Source organism: Lepidochelys kempii, chromosome 17 (genome assembly GCF_965140285.1).
Source record: "Lepidochelys kempii isolate rLepKem1 chromosome 17, rLepKem1.hap1, whole genome shotgun sequence".
Lineage (NCBI taxonomy): Eukaryota > Metazoa > Chordata > Testudines > Cheloniidae > Lepidochelys > Lepidochelys kempii.
In genome coordinates, this window is record NC_136396.1 from 22,202,020 (window position 1) to 22,227,971 (window position 25,952).

The 25,952-nt window shown below is 51.2% G+C and overlaps 2 protein-coding genes across 4 annotated transcripts in view; one reads left to right on the top strand and one right to left on the bottom strand.

Moving 5' to 3' along the window:
* Window positions 1-2,407: 2,407 nt before the first annotated feature.
* Window positions 2,408-17,986, bottom strand: NSUN5 (NOP2/Sun RNA methyltransferase 5). 3 transcript variants are annotated; one of them, XM_073316151.2, is made up of 10 exons: window positions 17,745-17,983; window positions 16,975-17,097; window positions 16,716-16,887; window positions 16,160-16,268; window positions 15,572-15,710; window positions 14,693-14,808; window positions 8,214-8,392; window positions 7,705-7,909; window positions 7,194-7,352; window positions 2,408-3,611 (listed from the first exon to the last, which is right to left on the bottom strand). In XM_073316151.2, exons 1-10 carry the CDS (start codon window positions 17,835-17,837, stop codon window positions 3,596-3,598), a joined length of 1,311 nt encoding a protein of 436 aa, XP_073172252.1. In that variant the 5' UTR covers window positions 17,838-17,983; the 3' UTR covers window positions 2,408-3,595. The 3 variants fall into 3 exon arrangements, with proteins under 3 accessions (XP_073172252.1, XP_073172251.1, XP_073172250.1); XM_073316150.2 differs by having other exon boundaries at window positions 2,408-5,080; window positions 17,745-17,979; XM_073316149.2 differs by lacking the exon at window positions 2,408-3,611 and adding an exon at window positions 5,548-6,135 and having other exon boundaries at window positions 17,745-17,986.
* LOC140899888 (maestro heat-like repeat-containing protein family member 2A) overlaps window positions 17,916-25,952 on the top strand; it is a 57,946-nt gene continuing 49,909 nt past the window's right edge. Inside the window, exons 1-2 of the mRNA XM_073316147.2 lie at window positions 17,916-17,999; window positions 19,470-19,626. Coding sequence (XP_073172248.2) covers window positions 19,608-19,626 — 19 coding nt within the window. The 5' untranslated portion in view covers window positions 17,916-17,999; window positions 19,470-19,607. The remainder of the gene's footprint in view (window positions 18,000-19,469; window positions 19,627-25,952) is intronic.

Consider the following 25,952-nt stretch of genomic DNA (forward strand, 5'->3'; position numbering starts at 1 on the left):
ACATCTTTGGTTGCAGGGCTCTGGGCTTCAGCCCCCCACCCCAAATCCAGCCATGGGGCTCTGGGCTTCAGCCCGGCCAACCTTACTGGGCACCATGGTCAAGAGGCAAGGAGCGGGGTGAGCCTGAAGTGCAAGGCTGCAGAAGGGAGCTTGAGAATGGAGGGGGGGGAAGCAGTGGGGACCCAGGGGAGGATGAAGAGGCAGTGGGGCTGGGGGATCTGTAGGGAGAGGCTGTGGAGGCCTAAGGGGATGCATGAGGGGCAGGGAGAGGCATTGGGGGCCAGAGGTGATGGGTGGGGGTCAAGGGCACCAAAATAAATTTTGAGTCTGCAAAAAACCCCTACACACCTAAATTACAATGATTTGGATGTGCATATTTATTATTTTTTCCTAAAGTTAGGAAAATGTCAGAGCAGCCACCAGCAGCAGTTGGTGGCCACACTCTGAGGCCACCAACAAGTGTTGAGAACCCCTGTGCGGCTGCCTGCCTAGTGCTCATCAGGCTGCGGCCATCCCCTTGATCCTGTCAGCTGCTGGATTGCTCTCCTGCAGCTGTGCTACTCACAGATCAATCCTTGTGTGTGGTTAATACAGCAAAATTGGTAGAGCCTTCCTGCACTGAATCAATCCTGCCCTCACTAGAATAATCTCAAGACCCTGTGTCTAGTAGGATGCTCTTTACCCTTAGTCTGCAAATAGTACAGAAAAGTGTGTCCTAGCCTGGCCCAGTGGGAATGCATCACACATCAGTTGTAGGAAGAGAGGCCCTGTGCCCCTTAGTCTGGGGGTAAAAGTGGCTGTAGGTGGGTGGTGTGTGGCTGTACCAAAGCTGAAGGTCCCCTGGCTCTAGCTAGAAATATGATCCATGCTGCTTGGAGGAGGCCAGGAAGAAAGGAACATAGCAATCGCCAGCTGCTCAGAGCTGAAGACCATCAAAGCCAGTGTCCTGTCTGCCAGCTGCCAGTACCAGACGCTTCACAGGAAGGTGCAAGAAATTGCCCCTTAAGTAAGAATCTGTTCTCCACAAGAGGTTTCCTCCTAAACCATCAGACAGGTCTCTCTCAGTTAATGCATTAACTAGACTAAGAACTGTCTGACTTGGTCAGACCAATGGTCCATCTAGCCCAATATCTGGTCTTCTGACAGTAGCCAATGCCAGGTGCTGCAGAAGGAATGAACAGAACAGGTCACCATAAAGTGAACCCTCTGGTTACCCATTCCTGGCTTCTGGCAAACAGAGGCTAGGGACACCATCCTGGCTAATAGCTCTTGTTGGACCTATCCGCCATGAATTCATCTCCTTTTTTTTTAATCCTCTTATAGTTTTGGCCTTCACAACATCCTCTGGCAAAGAGTTCCACAGGTTGACACTGCGTTGTGTGAAGAAATACTTTTAAACCTAGTGCCTATTAATTTCATTTGGTGACCCTGAGTTCTTGTGTTATGAAAATGAGTAACACTTATTTACTTTCTCCACACCAGTTGTGATTTTATAGACCTCTATCATATCCCCCCTTAGTCATCTCTTTTCCAAGCTGAAAAGTCCCAGTCTTATTAATCTCTCCTCATACAGAAGCTGTTCCAAACCCCTAATCATTTTTGTTCTTTTCTGAACCTTTTCCAATTCCAATATATCTTTTTTGAGATGGGACAACCACATTTGCACGCAGTATTCAAGATGTGGGAATACTGTGGATTTATATAGAGGCAATATGATATTTTCTGTCTTATTATCTATCCCTTTTTTAATGATTTCCAACATTGTTGGCTTTTTTGACAGCTGCTGCACATTGAGCAAATGTTTTCAGAGAACGATCCACACTGACTCCAAGATCTCTTTCTTGAGTGGTAACAGCTAATTTAGACCCCATCATTGTATATGTAGAGTTGGGATGATGTTTTCCAATGTGCATTACTTTGAATTTCATCTGCCATTCTGTTGCCCAGTCACCCAGTTTTGTGAGATCCCTTTGTAGCTCTTCGCAGTCTGCCTGGGACTTAACTATCTTGAGTAGTTTTGTATCATCTGCAAATTTTGCCACCTCACTGTTTACCCCTTTTTCCAGGTCATTGTTGAATAGGACTGGTCCCACTACAGACCCCTGGGGGACACCACTATTTACCTCTCTCCATTCTGAAAACTGACCATTTATTCCTACCCTTTGTTTCCTATCTTTTAACCAGTTACTGATCCATGAGGGGACCTTCCCTCTTATCCCATGACAGTTTACTATGCTTAAGAGCCTTTGATGAGGGTCCTCGTCAAAGGCTTTCTGAAAATCTCTCAGTACACTTTATTCACTGGAGTCCCCCCTGTCCACATGCTTGTTAACCCCCTCAAAGAATTCTAGTAGGTCGGTGCGGCATGATTTCCCTTTACTAAAACCATTACTAAAAACATGCATCCAATGAAGTGAGCTGTAGCTCACAAAAGCTTATGCTCTAATAAATTTGTTAGTCTCTAAGGTGCCACAAGTCCTCCTTTTCTTAAAACCATGTTGACTCTTCCCCAACAAATTACATTCATCTCTGTGTCTGACAATTCTGTTCTTTACTATAGTTTCAGCGAGTTTGCCTGGTACTGAAGCGAGGCTTACCAGCCTCTGGAGCCCTTTTTAAAAATTGGCATCACATTAGCTATCCTCCAGGCATTTGGTACAGAAACTGATTTAAATGACAGGTTACAAACCACAGTTAGTAGTTCTGCACTTTCACCTTTGAGTTCCTTCAGAAGTCTTGGCGGAATGCCATCTGGTCCTGGTGACTTATGATAAATTAAATAGTAAATTTGTTCCCAAACCTCCTCTAATGACACCTCAATCTGGGACAGTTCCTCAGCTTTGTCACCTAAAGAAAATGGCTCAGGTGTCAATCTACCTCATATCCTCAGCCGTGAAGAACGATGCAAAAAATTCATGTAGCTTCTCTGCTATGGCCGTATCAACCTCGAGTGCTCGTTAGCAGCTCAATCGTCCAATGGCCCCACTGGTTGTTTAGCAGGCTTCCTGCTTCTGGTGTACTTAAAAATCTTTTTGCTCTTACTTTTTGAGGCTTTGGGCTAGCTGTGCTTTAAATTCTTTTTTGGCCTTCCTAATTATAACTTTGGATAGTCTTGTTAAATGTCCCCTGCCTTTTAATTTTACTAAATTTGTGGCCACATTTCATCCCTTGGGACTGAGTTTACAGCTTAGGTACAAATTGTGAGGAAAGAAATCTTTTTGAATTGGTCATTTTTAATAGAATGGTCCCTTCAAATGGGAGACGGGAAGAAAAAGGAAGCTGGAAGCCAGAAGCGAAGGCTGGTGTTTTGAGCTGGGGCCTACCCTTAGATACCTGCTGGAGAACCAAGAGCATTTGTGTGAAGTACTGAACTCAGCCATCAATGGCAGTGCTGGCTTCGGTATCTCTACTTCAGTCACAGCAGCCCCTATGTGAGTCGTCATTTCAAGGATCACTTGAGCCATGTTGAAAATCAGGCCCCTCTAAGGTATCAAGCGAAACACCCAAGTACACAGGTCACTTGTGAAAACCAGGGCTTGACATTTCAGCCTCTCTGCAGGGTGCCTTGGTTTCCAGAGTTCTGCAGTCCTTTTACTCAGCGGGCCCAACGGCTGCAGGTAGAAAGAATGCAAATTCCTCACTGAGCTTATTTCAGCCCGGTGAGCAAACTCATGGCCCATGGAACACGAGCACCAAAATAGCTGGCTGTGCTCCTCAGCGAGGGGGAGAGCCTAGAGCCCCCGGCACTGGAACAGTGGCAGTGCTTATAAGGGAGCAGATTTCATTGTCCAAGCTAAACACACCAGCTCAGGAGCTCCTGCCTGGATTTTCTGGCCGCCTTGAACTCTCAGTGGGTTCTGGGGGGCTAGGGCTTAGCCAGTAACCCAGGATTCTTCCCCATTTCATCACTGTAACCTGCACTTCTCTCTCCAGGCGCTGCCCTGCTATACCCAAGGGAGGGCTGCGTTGTGCTCACATGCAGGGAGAGTGCAGGAGGGGTGAAGCTGTGGGTGGTGACAGGAGGTAGCCCAGTGCACAGCCCTGACAGAACTCAACACAGGCATAGGGCAGGGAAGAGCAAGCACTGAGGGTGGTCATTTGGCAGTTGAAATTCCTCCTCCCAAGGCTGTCCTGGGGCTGGCTGCTCATGGCTCACAGAGAAAGGCTTATGAAAACAGCCACAGATCTGCCCCCCTTGAGTTCAGCTGCTCTAGCCACAGCTGTTCTTCCTCACCCCAACCCACTGCAGTGCTACTTCCCATGTGCAGCCAGTGTCCCTTTTCTCCCCCTCCAAAGCTGCCAAGCTCTCACCTAAAGGCTTGGCTGGCCTCCAGCGACAGAAGAGACCAGCAAGAGTCAGACAAAGTTGATGCTCAACCCCTCCCAGGAGCAAAAGTCAGGGAGGCCAGAAAGCAGTTCTGGATTGAGAGACAGGAGGGACCATACAACAACATAACCTGGCCCACGTCTGTCTGCTGGTCAAGACACCTGCTTGCGAAGGGGAGCTGACGGATTGCTTTGAGTGGAGTCATCAGCGAGCCCTTGGTTTGTATCTTACTCTCATAGAAGAGCCCATCAAGAGCACAGGTTGGAGTCTGAGCCCATGCGCAGGTGGTGTCCCTGGGGCCCGCACTGCAGCAGCATTTCTACAGACTGGGGCTCAGAGAAACTTACTCAAGATAAAACCTGAAAGGGGTTGGAAAGCTTTACTCCCACCCTGACCCAGGCTGGGGCCACAGCACCCCCAGCGGCTGGACTGGCAGCGGCTTAGAGAACCCCCTTCGACAGCAAAAACATCTGTTCGGACCAGCCCCATGGAGGGAAAGCTTGCCAGCAGCACAGGGCCGACGCAGCAAGGGGCTCCAGCCTCAGGGCTCCGAGTTCTGCCAGCAGGATAGGCAGGCGGCTGGCAGAAGCCTGGCTCTAAGGCTGCCACCACAGGGCCACCGCTGCTCCTGTCAAGAGTCCTCATTTCACACACTGGCTCTTCTTCCGCCTCTTCTTGCGGGCAGCGAGAGGGCCCCTTCCCTCTCCATCCTGGGATCTCTCTGCTCCACCGTCCACCTCGGCAAGAAGGGAGCTGGAAGCAACAGCCGGAGGAGAGCCCAGAGCAGCAAGAGTTACTGGTGGGACAAAGTCACCTTCCCAACAGAGCAGTGCCCCAACAGACTGGCCGTCCCACCACTAGACATTGTTCCCCAGCCTTGCTTCTATTGACACTGACAACTCCACAAATCTGCCACCCCACTCCTCCTGCCCAGCCTCAGCCCTTGGATTCAGCACAATCTGACCAAGGCTCTTGCTGCTGTTCCCATCTCCCCCTCTCCCCCCCACCAGCTACTTTCTCTCCCAACCCCCAGCTCTGACCTCCATCACCTCCCTCAGCTGGCTCCCCTCCCCTCCAATCTACGCCCTTCCCTAAGGCCCTACAGCTCACTGCCTCCTGCTGTCCCTCCTCCCAGCTAGAGGGTAACCTCGCCTCAGGGTCAATGAGCTCCTTCAAAGCCACTTTTTGCAGGAATCCTGCCCCCTATGGTTCCCCCCCCACCCAGCCCAGGTGCTGCAGGACAGCGGGCCTTGTCGGACAGCCTGCACAATGGAAATGCAACATAGTTCCTATTTTTAAGGAAGGGAAAAAAAGTGTGATCCGGGTAACTACAGGCCTGTTAGTTTGACATCTGTAGTATGCAAGGTCTTAGAAAAAATTTTGAAGGAGAAAGTAGTTAAGGACATTGAGGTCAATGGTAATTGGGACAAAATACAACATGGTTTTACAAAAGGTAAATCGTGTCAAACCAACTCAGCAAGATGCAGCATGCCCAGGGCATGGTGCTGCCAGCCTCTCCGCACCACATCCAACAGAGGATTTCTAACCAGAGCCTTTAAGGCAGTGCTAGGCCCTGCAAAAGAACAGAGGGCAAGCCCCAGCCCCTTGCCCCTATAAGGTGGATAGAAAGCTGGCTAGATTGTTGGGCTCAACGGGTAGTGATCAATGGCTCCATGTCTAGTTGGCAGACGGTATCAAGTGGAGTGCCCCAAGGGTTGGTCCTCGGGCCAGTTTTGTTCAATATCTTCATAAATGATCTGGAGGATGGTGTGGATTGCACCCTCAGCAAGTTTGCAGAGGACACTAAACTGGGAGGAGAAGTAGATATGCTGGAGGGTAGGGATAGGATACAGAGGGGCCTAGACAAATTGGGGGATTGGGCCAAAAGAAATCTGATGAGGTTCAACAAGGACAAGTGCAGAGTCCTGCACTTAGGACGGAAGAACCCCATGCACCGCTACAGACTAGGGACCGAATGGCTCGACAGCAGTTCTGCAGAAAAGGACGTAGGGGTTACAGTGGACAAGAAGCTGGATATGAGTCAACAGTGTGCCCTTGTTGCCAAGGCCAATGGCATTTTGGGATGTATAAGTAGGGGCATTGCCAGCAGATTGAGGGACGTGATCGTTCCCCTCTATTCGACATTGGTGAGGCCTCATCTGGAGTACTGTGTCCAGTTTTGGGCCCCACACTACAAGAAGGATGTGGAAAAATTGGAAAGAGTCCAGCGGAGGGCAACACAAATGATTAGGGGACTGGAACACATGACTTATGAGGAGAGGCTGACAGAACTGGGGATGTTTAGTCTTCAGAAGAGAAGAATGAGGGGGGGGAGGGATAGCTGGTTTGAGCATTGGCCTGCTAAACCCAGGGTTGTGAGTTCAATCCTTGAGGGGGCCATTTAGGGATCTGGGGCAAAAATTGGGGATTGGTCCTGCTTTGAGCAGGGGGTTGGACTAGATGACCTCCTGAGGTCCCTTCCAACCCTGATATTCTATGATTCTATGATTTGATAGCTGCTTTCAACTACCTGAAAGGGGGTTCCAAAGAGGATGGCTCTAGACTGTTCTCAGTGGTGGCAGACGACAGAACAAGGAATAATGGTCTCAAGTTGCAGTGGGGGAGATTTAGGTTGGATATTAGGAAAAACTTTTTCATTAGGAGGGTGGTGGAACACTGGAATGTGTTCCCTAGGGAGGTGGTGGAATCTCCTTCCTTAGAAGTTTTTAAGGCCTGACTTGACAAAGCCCTGGCTGGGATGATTTAGTTGGGATTGGTCCTGCTTTGAGCAGGGGGTTGGACGAGATGACCTCCTGAGGTCCCTGCCAACCCTGATATTCTATGATTCTAGCCGCAGAGCTCTCACCTGGAGGAGACCTGGCTGTTGCATTCCTGCTGCCTCTCCAGCACGGCAACAAAGAAGCCGTTTGTCAGCGTCGCTGTGGGGCAGGCTCGGAGGCAGCACTCCGCACCTGGGAAGGTGGCGAGGCCTCGATGGGGCCAGGAAGGCAGCACGTTTACCAACCTGTGAGCGGGGGCAAGATCACGACAAAGCTCAGTGACCCAGCTAGCCACTGCCCGCTCCGCTGCAGGGCACCAACCCAGAGGCCTAAGAGCCCAGCTGGCCAGCTGCCTGTGACAGTGAGGCGGGGAAACCTGACTCTTTGGAACCACTGGCTAGAGCCCCCGGGCCTCAGAGCTGCCTCAAACGATGCCCTCAGTCCCCTTCCCCCCCCCCAACAGGAAACACAGGGAGCAGATACTAACAATGCTGCCTGGCTTGTCCCCCGCCCCGTGGGCAATTCCACTTCCATCTAGCCACGGGCACCCACACACACTGTTTACTGCAGACCCAGCTACAGCCCTAGTGTCGGTACCTGAATGCTGTGCCGTGTTCCTGGAGCACATCCCACACCACATCCTCGTTCTCCTCCTGCTGCACCGAGCAGGTGGAGTAAGCCAGGCGCTGGAGGGCAGGGAAGCGCAGGGCATGGCTCAGGGCCTTGCGCTGGAACCCAGCCAGCGCCCGCAGCCGCTCCGAGCTGGGGGCACTCTCCTCAGCTGGCAGCCGGTTCACCATTCCTGGGGGGAGAGACAGTCAGAGAGGCATGGACAAGCTGGGCTCCAATTCAGGCACCCGTATCACCCAGCTGCTGGGCTCCCCTCTGTTCCAGGCTTTGCATCCAAAGGTCTATTCTCCACCAACCCCACTGACTTCAGTGTATCCTGTGGGGAGAATCAGGGCCCCAGGATCCTTCCCATAGGCTGGAATAGGCAGCCCTAGATGGAAGCAGAACTTTAGAGATATACTCAGACAGGTACACCAGATGAGTATAACCACCACCCTGTTTGTACTGCATAGGCCTGGCCTACCCCCACCCCTTACCTGAGCCGCTGCATGAGGGGTCCAGGAGAATGTAGGTCACATTGTTGTACTTGGGGTCACTGGGGTCAATTGTCAGGAAGTCCTGATTGGCCAGTTCACAACAGCTAACCCCAGCCTGCACCAGCATGGTGCTCATGGTGGCCAAGCGGTTGGGGTCCAGGTCAAAGGCGAAGATCTGCCTGAATGTAATGCCCCAAAGAGGAATACAGGAATCATTACCTGGCAGACAGGGCCCTACCTTCATTGCCAGACCCACAACCCCAGGCACGCAGAAATTCTCTGACAACCAAAGCAGTTTTGGCCAAGTACATCCTTAAGTCATTAACCCACTTCCCCCAGGGGTATAGCACCTCCTTCCCACCACTGCAAGAGGAGCCGGAGCACAGCTGGCAGCATGCTGGGGGAGGAGGGGGTTCACCTTGCTCTGCAGTGGGTGGGTACAGGTCACTTGCCAAGAACATCTGGCTATATCTTAATAGTTTCCCTGCCATTGCAGGGGTCTCGGGCACTGCTGCACCTTGGTCCCTCCTATCCTCTCCCTGTGGCACACAACAGTCTAGTCTCTGGTGGGCTGTGATGCTTCGGTCTCATTCTGGCTGTTGGGTTAGTGTGCAGGTGCTGGTGGTCTGAAACGTACAGCAAGCCAGAGTAGATGATCTGATGGTCCCTTCTGGCCTATGACTCTATATTAACGGCTGCCAATCGGAGTCTTTGGTTGCTTTTAAGTCCCTCCCCAAGCCTCACTCTCCAGCTGGTGCTCTGCCAGCAGTCCCCACAGACGCTGCCCTGTGCTGGACTGATTTCAGACAAGGACAGAGCTAACAAGACAAGCTGACAACAATTCCCAGTTCCCACATATGAGAGCCAAAATGCCCGCTCCCCCAGTGCTTGCCCCTTTCCCTTGTGTAGTCCTGCTTTCCTAGGCTCCTGGAGGACCCAGAGGGCTCTGAGCAGAACTGAGGCCAAAGACAGCGTGCATCCCTCCCTCCCAGGGAATCACAGAATCATAGACTTTAAGGTCAGAAGGGACCATTATGATGGTCTAGTCTGACTTCCTGCATGACGCAGGCCACAGAATCTCATCCACCCACTCCTGTAACAAACTTTTAACCTATGTCTGAGCTACTGAAGTCCTCAAATTGTGGTTTAAAGACTTTGAGGTGTAGAGAATCCTCCAGCAAGTGACCCGTGCCCCATGCTGCAGAGGAGGGCGAAAAAAACCCCGGGCCTCTGCCAATCTGCCCTGGATGAAAATTCCTTCCCGACCCCAAATATGGCTATCAGCTAAACCCTGAGCAAGCGGGCAAGCCTCACCAGCCAGACACCCAGGAAAGAATTCTCTCAGATCCCACCCCATCTAACATCCCATCATGGGCCATTCGGCATATTTACCGCTAATAGTCAAAGATCAATTCATTGCCAAAAATTAGGCTATCCCATATCATCCCTTCCATAAATTTATCAAGCTTAGTCTTGAAGCCAGATATGTCTTTTGCCCCCACTGCTTCCCTTGGAAGGCTGTTCCAGAACTTCACTCCTCTGATGGTTAGAAACCTTCGTCTAATTGCAAGTCTAAACTTCCTGATGGCCAGTTTATATCCATTTCTTCTTGTGTCCACATTGGTACAGAGCTTAAATAATTCTTCTCCCTTCGTGGTATTTATCCCTCTGATATATTTAAAGAGAGCAACCATATCTCCCCTCAACCTTCTTTTGGTTAGGCTACACAAGCCAAGCTCTTTGAGTCTTCTTTCATAAGACAGGTTTTCCATTCCTCAGATCATCCTAGTAGTCCTTCTCTGTACCTGTTCCACTCCGAATTAATCTTTCTTAAACATGGGTGACCAGAACGGCACACAGTATTCCAGATGAGGTCTCACCAGTGCCTTGTATAATGGTACCAACACCTCCTTATCTCTACTGGAAATGCCTCGCCTGATGCATCCCAAGACCGCATTTGCTTTTTTCACGGCAATATCACACTGGCGGTTCATAGTCATCCTGCGATCAACCAATACTCAGAGGTCCTTCTCCTACTCTGTTACTTCCAAGTGATGTGTCCCCCGTTTATAACAAAAATTCTTGTTATTAATTCCTAAATGCATGACCTTGCACTTTTCACTATTAAATTTCATCCTATTACTATTACTCCAGTTTACAAAGTCATTCAGATCCTCCTGTAGGATATCCTGGTCCTTCTCTAAATTGGCAATACCTCCCAGCTGTGTCTCATCTGCAAACTTCATTAGCACATTCCCGCTTTTTGTGCCAAGGTCAGTAATAAAAAGATTAAATAAGATTGGTCCCTGAGGAACTCCACTAGTAACTTCCTTCCAGCCTGACAGTTCATTTTTCAGTGTGACCTGTTATAGTCTCCTCTTTAACCAGTTCCTTATCCACCTTTCATTTTCATATTGATCCCCATCTTTTCCAATTTAACTAATAATTCCCCATGTGGCATGGTCTCAAATGCCTTACTGAAACCTAGGTAAATTAGATCCACTGCGTTTCCTTTGTCTAAAAAAATCTGTTACCTTCTCAAAGAAAGATCAGGTTGGTTTGGCACGATCTACCTTTTGTAAAACCATGTTGTGCTTTGTCCCAATTACCATTGACCTCAATGTCCTTAACTACTTTCTCCTTCAAAATTTTTTCCAAGACCTTGCATACTACAGATGTCAAACTAACAGGCCTGTAGTTACCCGGATCACATTTTTTCCCTTTCTTAAAAATAAGAACTATGATAGCAATTCTCCAGTCATACAGTACAACCCCTGAGTTTACAGATTCATTAAAATTTTTTGCTAATGGGCTTGCAATTATATGTGCCAGTTCCTTTAATATTCTTGGATGAAGATTATCTGGGCCCCCCAATTTTAGTCCCATTAAGCTGTTCAAGTTTGGCTTTTATCTCAGATGTGGTAATATCTGCCTCCATATCCTCCTTCCCATTTGTTGTACTACCATTATCCCTAAATTCCTCATTAAAGACTGAGGCAAAGTATTTGTTTAGATATTGGGCCATGCCTAGATTATCCTTAACCTCCACTCCATCCTCAGTCTTCAGCGGTCCCACTTCTTTCTTTGTTTTCTTATTTATATGGCTATAGAACCTTTTACTATTGCTTTTAATTCCCTTTGCAAGGTCCAACTCTGCATGGCTTTTGGCCTTTCTCACTTTATCCCTACATGTTCTGACCTCAGTAAGGTAGCTTTACTTGCTGATCCCTCCCTTCTGCTTTTTCTTAATCACCTCTCTAGGATGCTTAGAATCACAGAATATTAGGGTTGGAAGGGACCTTAGGAGGTCATCTAGTCCAACCTCCTGCTCAAAGCAGGACCAATCTCCAACTAAATCATTCCAGCCAGGGCTTCATCAAGCCTGACCTTAAAAACCTCTAAGAAAGGAGATTCCACCACCTCCCTAGGAACCCATTCCAGTGCTTCACCACCCTCCTAGTGAAAAAGTTTTTCCTGATATCTAACCTAAACCTCCCCCACTGCAACTCGAGACCATTACTCCTTGTTCTGTCATCTGCTACCACTGAGAACAGTCTAGATCCATCCTCTTTGGAACCCCCTTTCAGGTAGTTGAAAGCAGCTATCAAATCCCCCCTCATTCTTCTGTTCCACGGACTAAACAATCCTAGTTCCCTCAGCCTCTCCTCATAAGACATGTGTTGCAGTCCCCTAATCATTTTTTTTGCCCTCCACTGGACTTGTTCCAATTTTTCCACATCCTTCTTGTAGCGTGGGGCCCAAAACTAGACACAGTACTCCAGATGAGGCCTCACCAATGTCGAATAGAGGGGAACAAACACATCCCTCAATCTGCGGGCAATGCCCCTACTTATACAGCCCAAAACGCCAAAATCCTTGCTCATCCAGCTTGGTCTACAACTCCTGCCTATGAATTTTTCCCCTTTCTTGGGATGCAGGCTTCTGATAGTTTCTGCAGCTTTTACTTTGAAGTAATTCCAGGCCTCCTCCGCCTTTAGATCCACAAGTTCTTCAGTCCAATCCACTTCCCTAACTAATTTCCTTAAATTTTTTTAAGTTAGCTCTTTTGAAATCAAAAACCCTAGTCACAGATCTATTTTTGTTTATCCTTCCATTTAGTTTGAACTGAATTAGCTCATGATCGCTTGAACTAAGGTTGTCCCCTACAACCATTTCTTCTATGAGGTCCTCACTATTCACCAAAACCAAATCTAAAATGGCATCCCCTCTTGTTGGTTCAGCGACTACTTGGTGAAGGAATCCATCAGCTACCGCATCCAGGAAAATCTGAGCCCTATTATTATTACTAGCACTTGTCCTCCAGTCTATATCTGGGAAATTAAAGTCTCCCATGATCACACAATTCCCATTAGTATTTACTTCATTAAAAACATTAAAGAGATTCTCTATCCATATCGGATCCCGGTGGTCTATAGCACATCCCAAGCACTATCCCAGGGCAGGCTCTAGTAGCTTTCTTCCCCAATGTGATTTTTGCCCAGAAAGACTGTCTTATCCATTCCATCACTTCTTATTTATTTACAGTCTACCTCCTCATTGATAGAGGATGCTACTCCACCACCTTTGCCTTTATTTCTGTCTTTCCTAAACATCACATACCTTTCAATACCGGTACTCCAGTCATGACTACTACTCCACCATGTTTCTGTTATCCCTAGAATATCTGGTTTCACTTCCTGCACCAGTAACTCTAGTTCCTCCATTTTGTTACCTAGGCTCCTTGCACTGGTGTACAAACATCTTAATTTTTGCTGTTTGGCCTCGTTCACAGTCTTTACCCGCGTAGGCACAGACATTCTACAGCCAATATTACCTATTAGACTGCTATGTACACTGCCCTTCCTCCTTATGTCCATTCTCCTACCCACGGCTGTATGCTTTCTTACTTCGTTTTCTTCCCTCTCAACGTTAAAATCTGGCATGGAGATTACCTGGACATCTCCCAACCATTTCCCCCAGATTCCTAGTTTAAAGCTCTCTTGATCAGTTGTACCATCCTCCATCCTAGAAGTCTATTTCCCTCCTTACTCGGGTGAAGTCCATCCCGAAAGAACAGTCTTCTGTCCATGAATGCTTTCCAGTGGCCATACATCCCAAAGCCCTCCTTACAGCACCACTGCCTGAGCCATCTGTTGATCATCATAATCTTATCACACCTTTGTTGCCCTTCTCTAGGAACAGGCAGAATCCTACTGAAGATCACCTGAGCCTCGATTTCCTTAAGCATCTTCCCCAGCCTGGCAGTCTCCCTTGATACGTTCCAGCGAGAATCTAGCCATATCATTTGTTCCCACATGAAGGACCATCAGTGGATTCTTTCCTGCTCCCATTAGGATCCTCTTCAGCCTCAGGTCCACATCCCGTATCTTAGCACCCGGCAGACAGCACACCCTTCTGTTCTCTGGATCAGCTCTTGTTACAGGCTTGTCTATTCTTCTCAGTAAGGAGTCCCCAATCACGTAGACCTGCCTTTTCCTGGTGATGGTGCGATTCTCCAGTCTACCCCCTGTTCCCTCTGGCTGCAAGTCCTCTTGATTCCTATTGTCCCTTGCAATCCTCTGCAATCCATCCCATATCCTCCTGGGGCTCATCTTTGGTGTTATCTCCATTGACTCTTGCCCTCTTCCAATAGGACTAGCTGGTCTTCTCTTTTTCCTTGCTCTCTCACCTTCAGTGACCACCTGCAGTGCCCCTTCTTCATTTTCCAACTCCGCAAACCTGTTCCTGAGCTCTGTTTCTCCTTCACTGGCCCATCTTTTCCTCTGCCTGGTTCTTAGTCACATGCTTCTAACTGTCCACTTTCCTCACCCAGCAGTCTCCCCTCAGAGTTCTTTGGTCCTGCTTCCATCTGCAGGTCTGAGCTTTTCCCTTCAGCCTCCTCATGTCTTTGGTCCATCATCCACTGGAACCCCCTTCTAAACTCAACCAGAGTTTCCACCTGCATCTCCAATCCTCGGATCTTCTCTTCCATCAGCTCTATCAGGTGGCACTTCATGCAGACAAAACTCTTTTCAGGTACCCCCTCCAGGATCATGTACATGCCACAGCTTCTACATCCAGTCCTCTTCATTGTGTCTTTCACTACCACTGCTGCCTCTGTGTCTGTCATAGCCTTCTCACCTAAGTCCTGTTAGTCTGGGAAACGAACACCACCACCCACAGCATAAACAACCCCCATCAAGCACCACAACACTGCCAGAACACCACACTCTCCCTTCACTAGCCTGTCTGTTCCTCTGCCTGGCTCTTAGTCTTCCCCACAAACTCCCCCAACAGAATTCCCACTCAAACTCCCCTGTTTACAGCTCTGTTTGCTGGCTCCTGTACCGCTGCAGCTGTCTGTTCCTCATCAGAACGGCTGCTAGGCCAGGGCTTCAGTGCCCAGCACTGGGAAAACTGCTTATCACAACAGCAGGCAGCCCTCACCCACACAGCTCTGTCCCGCAGCTCACACTCACCCCTTGTTCTTCATGATGGCGGCCACGTGGCTGGTCTTGTTCCCGGGGGCAGCACAGGCATCGATTACATGGGCCTCTGAGGGGGGACTCAGAAGGAAGGCAGGAAGGCAGCTGGCCTGGAAGAGAGACCACCAGTCACAGCTCTGCACCTGCAGTACCTACCTCCCCAATATACACATTTACCCAATCTCTTCAGAGAACTCCCTTAAGTCATTCCACAGCCATAGAATCCACCCCCGCCTGGGGAATCAAAACTTCCATAAAAATACAACCGTCACCCTTCTAGTTATGGAGATAGCTTTCCAACACAGAGTAACCAATGCAGTGACAGCTGCCTCAGTCTGCAGCAAGCCGGAGACTGACACAAATTGCTCTCATTTGTCTTGATGGGGTATTGACATTTAACTAGCATCATGAGGTTTCAGAGTTGATAGGCTAACTATGTCATTGCTCTTTAGCAGAAACACCCAGCTTGAGTCCTTACCCCGCAACCCCAAACTGCCTCCTGCATCTCTCAGTTTGCCCCAGGCAATTTCTACAGTGCAGTTAGGAGCTGTCAGTACAAAAATCTCCAGCATATTGAGAACTATGGGAACTGCATGATCCTTCAGGGTCGTATCTGGGCCATTCTGCCCCATTAAAGGTCACCACTTCTTAGACCTATCTTAAGTTGCTGCACCAGAAAGCCACAGAATTTAGCTTTAGTTTGCTACAAAGTACGTGCGGGTTGTGGCCTAAAAACAACACCCATCCTTCCTGTATAGCCTTGTGACACTCATCACCATACCTCACTCCATTCTACAGCAGAACCACCCCTTGGCACTTCTCCCCTTAGCCTGAGTTTTCCATCCTCACCACAGTGTCACCTGAGCCCCACACCTTGTCCTGCAGTATGATATGCCCTGCGACGTACAGCCGGTTCTCATGGAAGTCTGTCTGTGGCGGGAAGACAAGCAGCTCCGGCAGGTGGGGATCCAGGAGGAATTGCTTCCCTGAGAGGGAGCTCAGCTCCTCCATTCTACCCAGAGACAGCAAGGAGCGGGGATGGAGAAGACTGATTTAGTGAAGTACACATCCTGATTTCCCCAAGCTCAAAAGTCCTTCAGAGGCCAGCTACAGATTTCCCGCTTTCTCATTAGCCCACTAAAGCCCATACCCCAACCCCATCTCAAGACCAGCTAAGTAGCTGACCAGAATCCAGGGCAGCGCATCACTCTAGAAGCTCCAACCCATCCATTGCCAATATTGAAGATAGTGTCCCTACCCCTCTCATTCTCTTCCACACACAAGGCTCTACTACTCCCCTTCACAAAGAGGAGGGCTTATGGCTTCCTGCAGTGCCAACCCTTGATTGTCTGGAAGGTCACTACAGTAGGTGCAAGGCCTCCCCCATCTCGGGCTATCAGCTTGGCAGGTCAGTGAAGATCAGAGCGCACAGGGTCATGGGACAGGCTAGGATGGCTTTACCTGACTGCCCTGCCCAAGTAGGAGTAGCCCTGGCGTTTGAAGTAGTCAACCACATCATCCTTGCAAGTTTTCAGGGTGTTCACTCGGACATACCGTGGCACTTGAGGGGCTGGGGAACCAAAACAAACAGGTTACACACAGACACAGACACACACAATCCCCTTTCCCAAATCACCTGAGATACAAGAATTCTCCAGCTTGTTCCGAGTATCAGACAGAGATGGAAGGGACAGATCAGGTCATGTCTAGCCCAGTCTGAAGGTCCATTTACTAAGTTACAGGTTAACCAGGAGCCCAACTCAAACAGACCCAATGCCCAGAAGAATGAACCTGGAAACCACTGCCCCATACATGACCCTTATCTCTAGTGAAATGATGGCACAAATACAGAGAATAGCCTTGAAGAAACCAGGAACTACAGTACACCCTCCCACTGGAGAAACAGTCACAACCTACCATCCGGGCAGAGGTGGGCACAGGAATCCTGCTGAGTCTCCCGCTACAATGGGATTCCCAGTCTAGAAGCCCACCTGCTGGGGAAAGCCCCCACACTCACCTTGGATCATCCCATCTGTGGGCGCCAGCAGATCCTCGTTGCAGCTCACCTTCCTGCGCACCTTGAGACGGGCCAGTTCTGCCTGCAGTCGGGCCCTGTGCTTCAGCACCAGCACCTTCCAGCGGCCCCCGCACTTCAGACCCTTGCCAAAGAGCAGGTCATACACCAGCACCTGCGGCAAGAGAGGGGGTCAGGCCCAGCCCAGTGCCACCAGCCTAGGGCATCCCCCTGAGATAGCCTGGGCAGGGCCAGGTCTTACCTTGGCCAAGTGGGGAGGCAGCTTCTTCTCAGCCTTCAGCAGGGCAGCCCCGGCCATGATGGAGTCCAGCACCAGCGAGTAGCGCAGGGTCTCGGACACCAGGGCATAGAGCTGCTTCACGTTCTGGGGGGAACAGACCCGGTGAGCCCAGGGGCCCAGCCCCCCTGCCTGGCTCTACCCCCCAATAACCCCAACTCCTGCCCCTGGCATGGTCAGTCTGGGAGCCCAGCCTCCCATCCCAGCTCTGCCCCCCAATAACCCCAACTCCTGCCCCCCACCCTGTGAGCCCAGCCCCCCTATAACCCCAACTCCTGCCCCCCACCCTGTGAGCCTGGGGGCCCAGCCCCCCTATAACCCCAACTCTTGCCCCTGGCATGGTCAGTCTGGGAGCCCAGCCCCCCAGCCCAGCTCTGCCCCCCAGTAACCCCAACTCCTGCCCCCCCACCCTGTGAGCCCAGCCCCCTATAACCCCAACTCCTGCCCCCCACCCTGTGAGCCCAGCCCCCCTATAACCCCAACTCCTGCCCCCCACCCTGTGAGCCTGGGGGCCCAGCCCCCCAGTAACCCCAACTCCTGCCCCTGGCATGGTCAGTCTGGGAGCCCAGCCCCCCAGCCCAGCTCTGCCCCCCAGTAACCCCAACTCCTGCCCCCCACCCTGGGGGCCCATCCCCCCCAGTAACCCCAACTCCTGCCCCCTTCCCGGCTCCGCTGACACCCCACGCCCCAGGCCGGAGCGGGGCGGCGCGGGGGGCTGGGCCCGGCCCCGGTACCTGGAAGCGGCTCTTGTACACCAGAGTCTTGAGGGCGCCCTCCCGGCGCTGCAGCCCCGCCAGGACAGAGGCGGCCGCGCTGTAGAGCGCCATGGCCCGGCCCGGCCCCCGTACTCAGCTGCGCGACCCGAGCCGCCTCAGCCACGCGCCACAGCCGGCGGGCCCGACTTCCGGCAGCGCCGCTCCACGAGGCCCCGCCCCCTCCTGTGGCCCCACCCCGAGAACCCGCGCGACAGGAGCGCGATCAGCGAGGAGGTGCGCTCGAGCCCCGGGCATTGTGGGTAACAGCGGGCGTCCTGCGCTGGGCGGGTCTGGCTGAGGCCGGGCCCGTGATTCCATCTTAGGGTGGCCAACGTTCTAATTGCCCCGCCCCTTCCCTAGGCCCCGCCCACACTCACTCCAGCCCCCCCCCGTTGCTCGCTCTCCCACCCTCACTCGCTTCCAGTGGGGTGGGGCTGGGGATGAGGGGGTTGGAGTGTGGGGGGGGGCTCAGGGCTGGGGTGCGGGGTCTGGGATGGAGTTTGGGTGGGGGCTCTGGGGTGGGGCTGGGGATGAGGAGGTTGGAGTGTGGGGGGGGTCTCAGGGCTGGGGTGCGGGGTCTGGGATGGAGTTTGGGTGGGGGCTCTGGGGTGGGGCTGGGGATAAGGGGGTTGGAGTGCGGGAGGGGCCGCGGGTGGGAGTTTGGGTGTGGGAGGGGGCTCAGGGCTGGGGTGCGGGGTCTGGGATGGAGTTTGGGTGGGGGCTCTGGGGTGGGGCTGGGGATAAGGGGGTTGGAGTGCGGGAGGGGCCGCGGGTGGGAGTTTGGGTGTGGGAGGGGGCTCAGGGCTGGGGTGCGGGGTCTGGGATGGAGTTTGGGTGGGGGCTCTGGGGTGGAGCTGGGGATGAGGGGGTTGGAGTGCGGGAGGGGCCGCAGGCGGGAGTTTGGGTGTGGGAGGGGGCTCAGGGCTGGGGTGCGGGGTCTGGGATGGAGTTTGGGTGGGGGCTCTGGGGTGGGGCTGGGGATGAGGGGGTTGGAGTGTGGGAGGGGCCGCGGGCGGGAGTTTGGGTGTGGGAGGGGGCTCAGGGCTGGGGTGCAGGGTCTGGGATGGAGTTTGGGTGGGGGTTCTGGGATGGGGCTGGGGATAAGGGGGTTGGAGTGTGGGGGGAGTCTCAGGGCTGGGGTGCGGGGTCTGGGATGGAGTTTGGGTGGGGGCTCTGGGGTGGGGCTGGGGATGAGGAGGTTGGAGTGTGGGGGGGGTCTCAGGGCTGGGGTGCGGGGTCTGGGATGGAGTTTGGGTGGGGGCTCTGGGGTGGGGCTGGGGATGAGGGGGTTGGAGTGCGGGAGGGGCCGCGGGCGGGAGTTTGGGTGTGGGAGGGGGCTCAGGGCTGGGGTGCGGGTTCTGGGATGGAGTTTGGGTGGGGGCTCTGGGATGGGGCTGGGGATTAGGGGGTTGGAGTGTGGGGGGGGGTCTCAGGGCTAGGGCAGGGGGTTGGAGTGCAGGAGCGGGTGCGGGCTCCAGGAGGGAGTTTGGGTGTGGGAAGGGGCTCAGGTCTGGGGTAGGGGGTTGGCGTACGGGCTCCAGGAGAGGGCAGGGGTGGGGAGTTGGGGTGCAGGAAGGGTACGGGGTGCAGGCTCTGGGAGGGAGTTTGGGTGTGGGAGGGGGTTCTGACCTGTGGCGAGGGATTCGTGGTGCGGGCTCCAGCCAGGCAGCACTTGCCTCAGGCAGCTCCCCGTTGGCATTGCAGCAGCACGAAGGCAGGTGCCCTGCTCTGGCTCTTCACAGCTCCCCGGAAGCGGCTGGCACAATTCACCTTCTTCCCAAGGCCAACACACACAGCGAGACCTGCCAGGGACGCAGGGTCACCCCTCTGTACCAACAAGCCATGGCGGGGGAGGAAGTAGGTATGAAGGTTCCTTTTTTATATAAAAATCAAGGTTCATATCTGCCCTTAGAGCTTCCAAAGAATTTCGACTCCAGTGCTGCACGTGAGAATCTTAGCCCTAGACCAGCAGCAATCATGCCTCACCCTGTCTTCCAGCCCCAGATATCGCTCCATCCTTGCTCTCTCTCCTCCAGCAGCATCCAGAACTCTTTCAGCCAGCAATCTTCACTGCTCTGTAAATCTGGTCAGCCACAATGGGGCAGAGGATTCTTGTGGGTAACAATGGACACTCTGCACTGGGACCTGGCCCAGTGCATTGTGTGTAACAGCAGAGTGCCTCTGCAAATGCTCATGGCGTCAACTATGCCACAAATAGCGGAGTCATAGTCATAGGGGGAGGGATCGCTCAGTGGTTTGAGCATTGGCCTGCTAACCCCAGGGTTGTGAGTTCAATCCTTGAGGAGGCTATTTAGGGATCTGGGGCAAAAATTGGGGATTGGCCCTGCTTTGAGCAGGGGGTTGGACTAGATGACCTCCTGAAGTCCCTTCCAACCCTGATAGTCTATGATAATGAAGCAGGCTGTGCCCTGTGTCACTCACCAGTACTGCACCATTAGCTCCTCTTTAGGAAACAGGCCAGAGTCCACCTGCTAGGTGAGCTGGTTAGATAAGTCTGGCAGCTACTTGATTATTGAAGAGACAAACCATTAATATTGTTCCGTACTCTCCTCCAGCCCCTCCCCCTTCATGGTCTTTGTTGATTCTTTGTCCATGTGGATCCCACTTGTCATGCACATGAGATTGAAACCCTTGTACCACCAGGGTCTGGTGGGGCCATACTGAAAAGAGCCAAATCAACACCACGGTGTGTAGCAGAGGCCTTACTGTGGGGTCTGTTCCCTGGAGAGACCCTTTTACCCAATGGCCATTATCTCATGAAATTTGCAGCATGTATGAAGCCAGTAGCTCATGTTTCAATTAGTTCATTCCCATCGCTACCCCTCACAAGTTAGACTAATGCACAAGTTAGAAATAACCCCCAGGGATGGGGGAATCTCCAGATCTCACTGAGTGATGAGAAGGGGGATCATTCTGTGGAGAGGACCCCAGGGCAGAAGAAGAACAGAACTTCAGTCAAGGAGAGGAGAGGAACATGGCCTTGGGGAGCTGGAAAAACCTCGGTCTCATGACCTGCTCCTATCTCAGCCCATCCAAATCTAGCAAGCTTACAGCAAGGAGCGTATTCGCGCTCAGCCTTGTGCTCTCAGCTATTCCCCACACTAGTCCCTACGCAGAGAGGAGCTGGCCACAAAGCTGCTGAGATCCAGATGATGTGCCCCATCCCCTCTGGCCTAGGCTGGGCCTGAGCTCTGGGCCTGAGCTTTTCCAGAACCCAGCTTCTGTCTATCAACTAGTGAGTCTCCCCTGAACGAAGAGTCATTACAATGATTCTCTCCTGTCCACCCTCCCCTTCCTCATCCTGAGGATCTGGCTGTCTCCCAGAAGATCCCAGGAAGTGGAGGTGTCATAAATATAAAGGAAGGGAAACCACCTTTCTGTATACAGTGCTGTAAAATCCCTCCTGGCCAGAGGCAAAACCCTTTCACCTGTAAAGGGTTAAGAAGCTACGGTAACCTCGCTGGCACCTGACTCAAAATGACCAATGAGGGGACAAGATACTTTCAAATCTGGAGGGGGGGGAACAAAGGGTTGTCTGTGTGTGTGATGCTTTTGCCGGGAACAGATCAGGAATGTAAGCCTTACAACTCCTGTAAAGTTAGTAAGTAATCTTGCTAGAAAATGCGTTAGATTTTCTTTTGTTTAATGGCTTGTAAAATAAGCTGTGCTGGAGGGAATGTATATTCCTGTTTTTGTTTCTTTTTGTAACTTAAGGTTTTGCCTAGAGGGATTCTCTATGTTTTGAATCTGATTACCCTGTAAAGTATTTACCATCCTGATTTTATGGAGGTGATTCTTTTACCTTTTCTTTAAATAAAATTTTTCTTTTAAGAACCTGATTGATTTTTCCTTGTTCTTAAGATCCAAGGGTTTGGGTCTGTGCTCACCTGTACCAACTGAGAATATTATTCTCAAGCCTTCCCCAGGAGAGGGGGTGTAAGGCTTGGGGGAACACGTCTCCAAGTGGGCTCTTTCCCTGTTCTTTGTTTAAAACACTTGGTGGTGGCAGCATACTGTTCAAGGACAAGGCAAAGTTTGTACCTTGGGGAAGTTTTTAACCTAAGCTGATAAGAATAAGCTTAGGGGGTCTTTCATGCAGGTTCCCACATCTGTACCCTAGAGTTCAGAATGGGGAAGGAACCTTGACAGGAGGTCAATCAAAATCATGTCTCTGGAACATGAAACAGAAGTTTCCTCTTGATTATCAAGAGGCAGAGTAAGATCTGCTCCAGTTGCTGGGGCCAAGATGGCAACCTGGAATGGAGGAATATTGTGGATAAGGAATTGTGTATATTGTGTATAAGGAATATTGTGTATAAGGAATGTGTGGGCCCCTTACTGAATGAGGGAGGCAACCTAGTGACAGAGGATGTGGAAAAAGCTAATGTACTCAATGCTTTTTTTTGCCTCTGTTTTCACTAACAAGGTCAGCTCCCAGACTGCTGCGCTGGGCATCACAAAATGGGGAAGAGATGGCCAGCCCTCTGTGGAGATAGAGGTGGTTAGGGACTATTTAGAAAAGCTGGACGTGCACAAGTCCATGGGGCCGGACGAGTTGCATCCGAGAGTGCTGAAGGAATTGGCGGCTGTGATTGCAGAGCCATTGGCCATTATCTTTGAAAACTCGTGGCAAACCGGGGAAGTCCCGGATGACTGGAAAAAGGCTAATGTAGTGCCAATCTTTAAAAAAGGGAAGGAGGAGGATCCTGGGAACTACAGGCCAGTCAGCCTCACCTCAGTCCCTGGAAAAATCATGGAGCAGGTCCTCAAAGAATCAATCCTGAAGCACTTGCATGAGAGGAAAGTGATCAGGAACAGCCAGCATGGATTCACCAAGGGAAGGTCATGCCTGACTAATCTAATCGCCTTTTATGATGAGATTACTGGTTCTGTGGATGAAGGGAAAGCAGTGGATGTATTGTTTCTTGACTTTAGCAAAGCTTTTGACACGGTCTCCCATAGTATTCTTGTCAGCAAGTTAAGGAAGTATGGGCTGGATGAATGCACTATAAGGTGGGTAGAAAGCTGGCTAGATTGTCGGGCTCAACGGGTAGTGATCAATGGCTCCATGTCTAGTTGGCAGCCGGTATCAAGTGGAGTGCCTCAAGGGTCGGTCCTGGGGCCGGTTTTGTTCAATATCTTCATAAATGATCTGGAGGATGGTGTGGATTGCACTCTCAGCAAATTTGCGGATGATACTAAACTGGGAGGAGTGGTAGATACGCTGGAGGGCAGGGATAGGATACAGAAGGACCTAGACAAATTGGAGGATTGGGCCAAAAGAAATCTGATGAGGTTCAATAAGGATAAGTGCAGGGTCCTGCACTTAGGACGGAAGAACCCAATGCACAGCTACAGACTAGGGACCGAATGGCTAGGCAGCAGTTCTGCGGAAAAGGACCTAGGGGTGACAGTGGACGAGAAGCTGGATATGAGTCAGCAGTGTGCCCTTGTTGCCAAGAAGGCCAATGGCATTTTGGGATGTATAAGTAGGGGCATAGCGAGCAGATCGAGGGACGTGATCGTTCCCCTCTATTCGACATTGGTGAGGCCTCATCTGGAGTACTGTGTCCAGTTTTGGGCCCCACACTTCAAGAAGGATGTGGATAAATTGGAGAGAGTCCAGCGAAGGGCAACAAAAATGATTAGGGGACTGGAACACATGAGTTATGAGGAGAGGCTGAGGGAGCTGGGATTGTTTAGCCTGCAGAAGAGAAGAATGAGGGGGGATTTGATAGCTGCTTTCAACTACCTGAAAGGGGGTTCCAAAGAGGATGGCTCTAGACTGTTCTCAATGGTAGCAGATGACAGAACGAGGAGTAATGGTCTCAAGTTGCAGTGGGGGAGGTTTAGATTGGATATTAGGAAAAACTTTTTCACTAAGAGGGTGGTGAAACACTGGAATGCGTTACCTAGGGAGGTGGTAGAATCTCCTTCGTTAGAGGTTTTTAAGGTCAGGCTTGACAAAGCCCTGGCTGGGATGATTTAACTGGGAATTGGTCCTGCTTCGAGCAGGGGGTTGGACTAGATGACCTTCTGGAGTCCCTTCCAACCCTGATATTCTATGATTCTATGAATATTTCACACTGAAATTCCACTACCAAGAGTGGCATCGTGAAGGGAAATCTTTAGGCTCCTACTTTACAATCAGGCAAACACCTTGTATGTAATAATGTGGGGCAGATAACATGGCCTATCCTTGCTGGAACTGGATACAGGCAAACTCTTCCCAATAGCCAAGCACAGAAAAAAGGCTCTGCACTTTTGCTAAAGATAAAATGCCAGCGTCCTGGAATGCGATCAGCCCCAAGTACAGCAACTCAGTGGGAATCTGCATGAGCCCTACGCCACATGGCATGCTCTGCAATAGAAGATGCAATATCAGCTCCCCGCAGTGCGTACTTCCAGGGAATTTAATGGGAAGCCCCCTCCCTATGGGCCTTGTCCACACTACAGCTTCTAACTGAGTTTGTAACCAATTAGTGATATAGTAGATTCTAAAGCTGGACCAGGTGCATACACAATGTGGTGAAATACTCCATTTTTGTGGCCGATAGAACACCCTCACAGGCATGTGGGGCCCAATCCTTAAATGCTGTGCATCTGTACTGACACCCTAAGGGACATTGTACTCACTGCTGTGTGCCAGAGAAAGGTCTTTCTGATTTGCAAAAGAACACAGAGGTTCTCCCCTTTCTGTGCCATAGTCTCATCAAAGCCACAAGCAGCAGGTGTCATGATGTTGGGGACACTGGGCATGGCCACTAGGTAACTCGAGGGGATGGAAGACCATGAGTGTCGATGAAGCCCCCTCGCACTAGGCCCAAGTGTCCTTGCCCCCCCCCTCCGCCTGGAGGCACTCGCAGCAGTTATGTGTACTAGGCCCAAGTGTCCTTGGCCCCCCCCGCCTGGAGAAACTCACAGCAGTTATGCTGAGGATCTGCAACAAGATGTTGCAAAGTCAGACTGCCTGAAACTAAACAAGGCCAAACAGGGCAGATATGAAAGAACAATGCTGAATAAAGCAGCTTTATGTATGGTTTAACAGATGGTACAGAGAACAAGGGAACTAGCTGGTAACTGGATTGGCTGGCTATATGGATACTTAGGACAGCTTGCTATTGGATAAGTATGCTGAAGAAAGGATGTATAAAAGCCTGTGTAACTTCCTGCTCTGTGTGCAGGATTTGAGATTCTATTCTCCCTGTACCTTGTTGCAGCTGCAAATAAACTTTTCTGCTTCTCCACCCCGTTGTGATTATTGGGTGACGCACACCGGGCAACGAACCTTGCTGTTGTTCGCCTCTGGCACTGGGTGCCGGCAACAATGAGAGAGAGTCACTTTCATCTCTTTGTATCACTGTCTCCGTGTCCATGCCTCTAAGTAGAGGCAGGGCAGACCTCTATCAATAAAACAGCACCTCACCCTTTGGCCTTTCTGTGGCAGCAAATATTACATCAGATATCTGGCTGGTGTGATCATTCTCCCTGAATGTTTGGGCATCTTTGCCTGTGTCTAGACTTGACCCTCTGTTGGCTCTTCCCTCACATTTTGTGTAAACAAGGGCACTTTCATCCCTGCTTAAAAGCTGTGGGGTCATTAAAACCTTGACATATTCCAGACATGCAAACTTCCCTGCAATGGACAGGTTCCTTACTGGTGTAATTATGAGATAGCTTTAACACGAGGCTGCCTGAGGCCTTGGCAGGGCTGTTCAAGAGAATCCCACTCCTTCTTGACACTAGGAACACCTGGACCACAATGTCTCAGTACTTTTAAGATGCTGTATTGCGTAAGAGAGAGCTAGAACATACTCTCCAGGGCGTTCTCTTATCTCTTTCTTGCCACATGCAGTAATAGCCCGAGATGGTGGTGAGGATCGTTCACCTTGATCTCCAGCCGCTCCTGTCATGGGGTTTTCTACTCACTGCTGGAACGCCTCCTTCTGACTGCATCCGGGGATTAGCTCTGCCAGGCCAATGCCCCTTCCTTTGGTAGCACTCATCACTCTCTCAGGACTTGGCTACTGTCACTTCGTGGCTTGGCCCTCCAGCTAGGTCACTGTAGCTCCCCCTTCCAGAGGATCATGTGCATCAAAGTCTCTCCAGACCCACTGTTCCAGGCACTCTTTTTTCCACTGCTCCTTTAACGGTCCCACTTCTCCA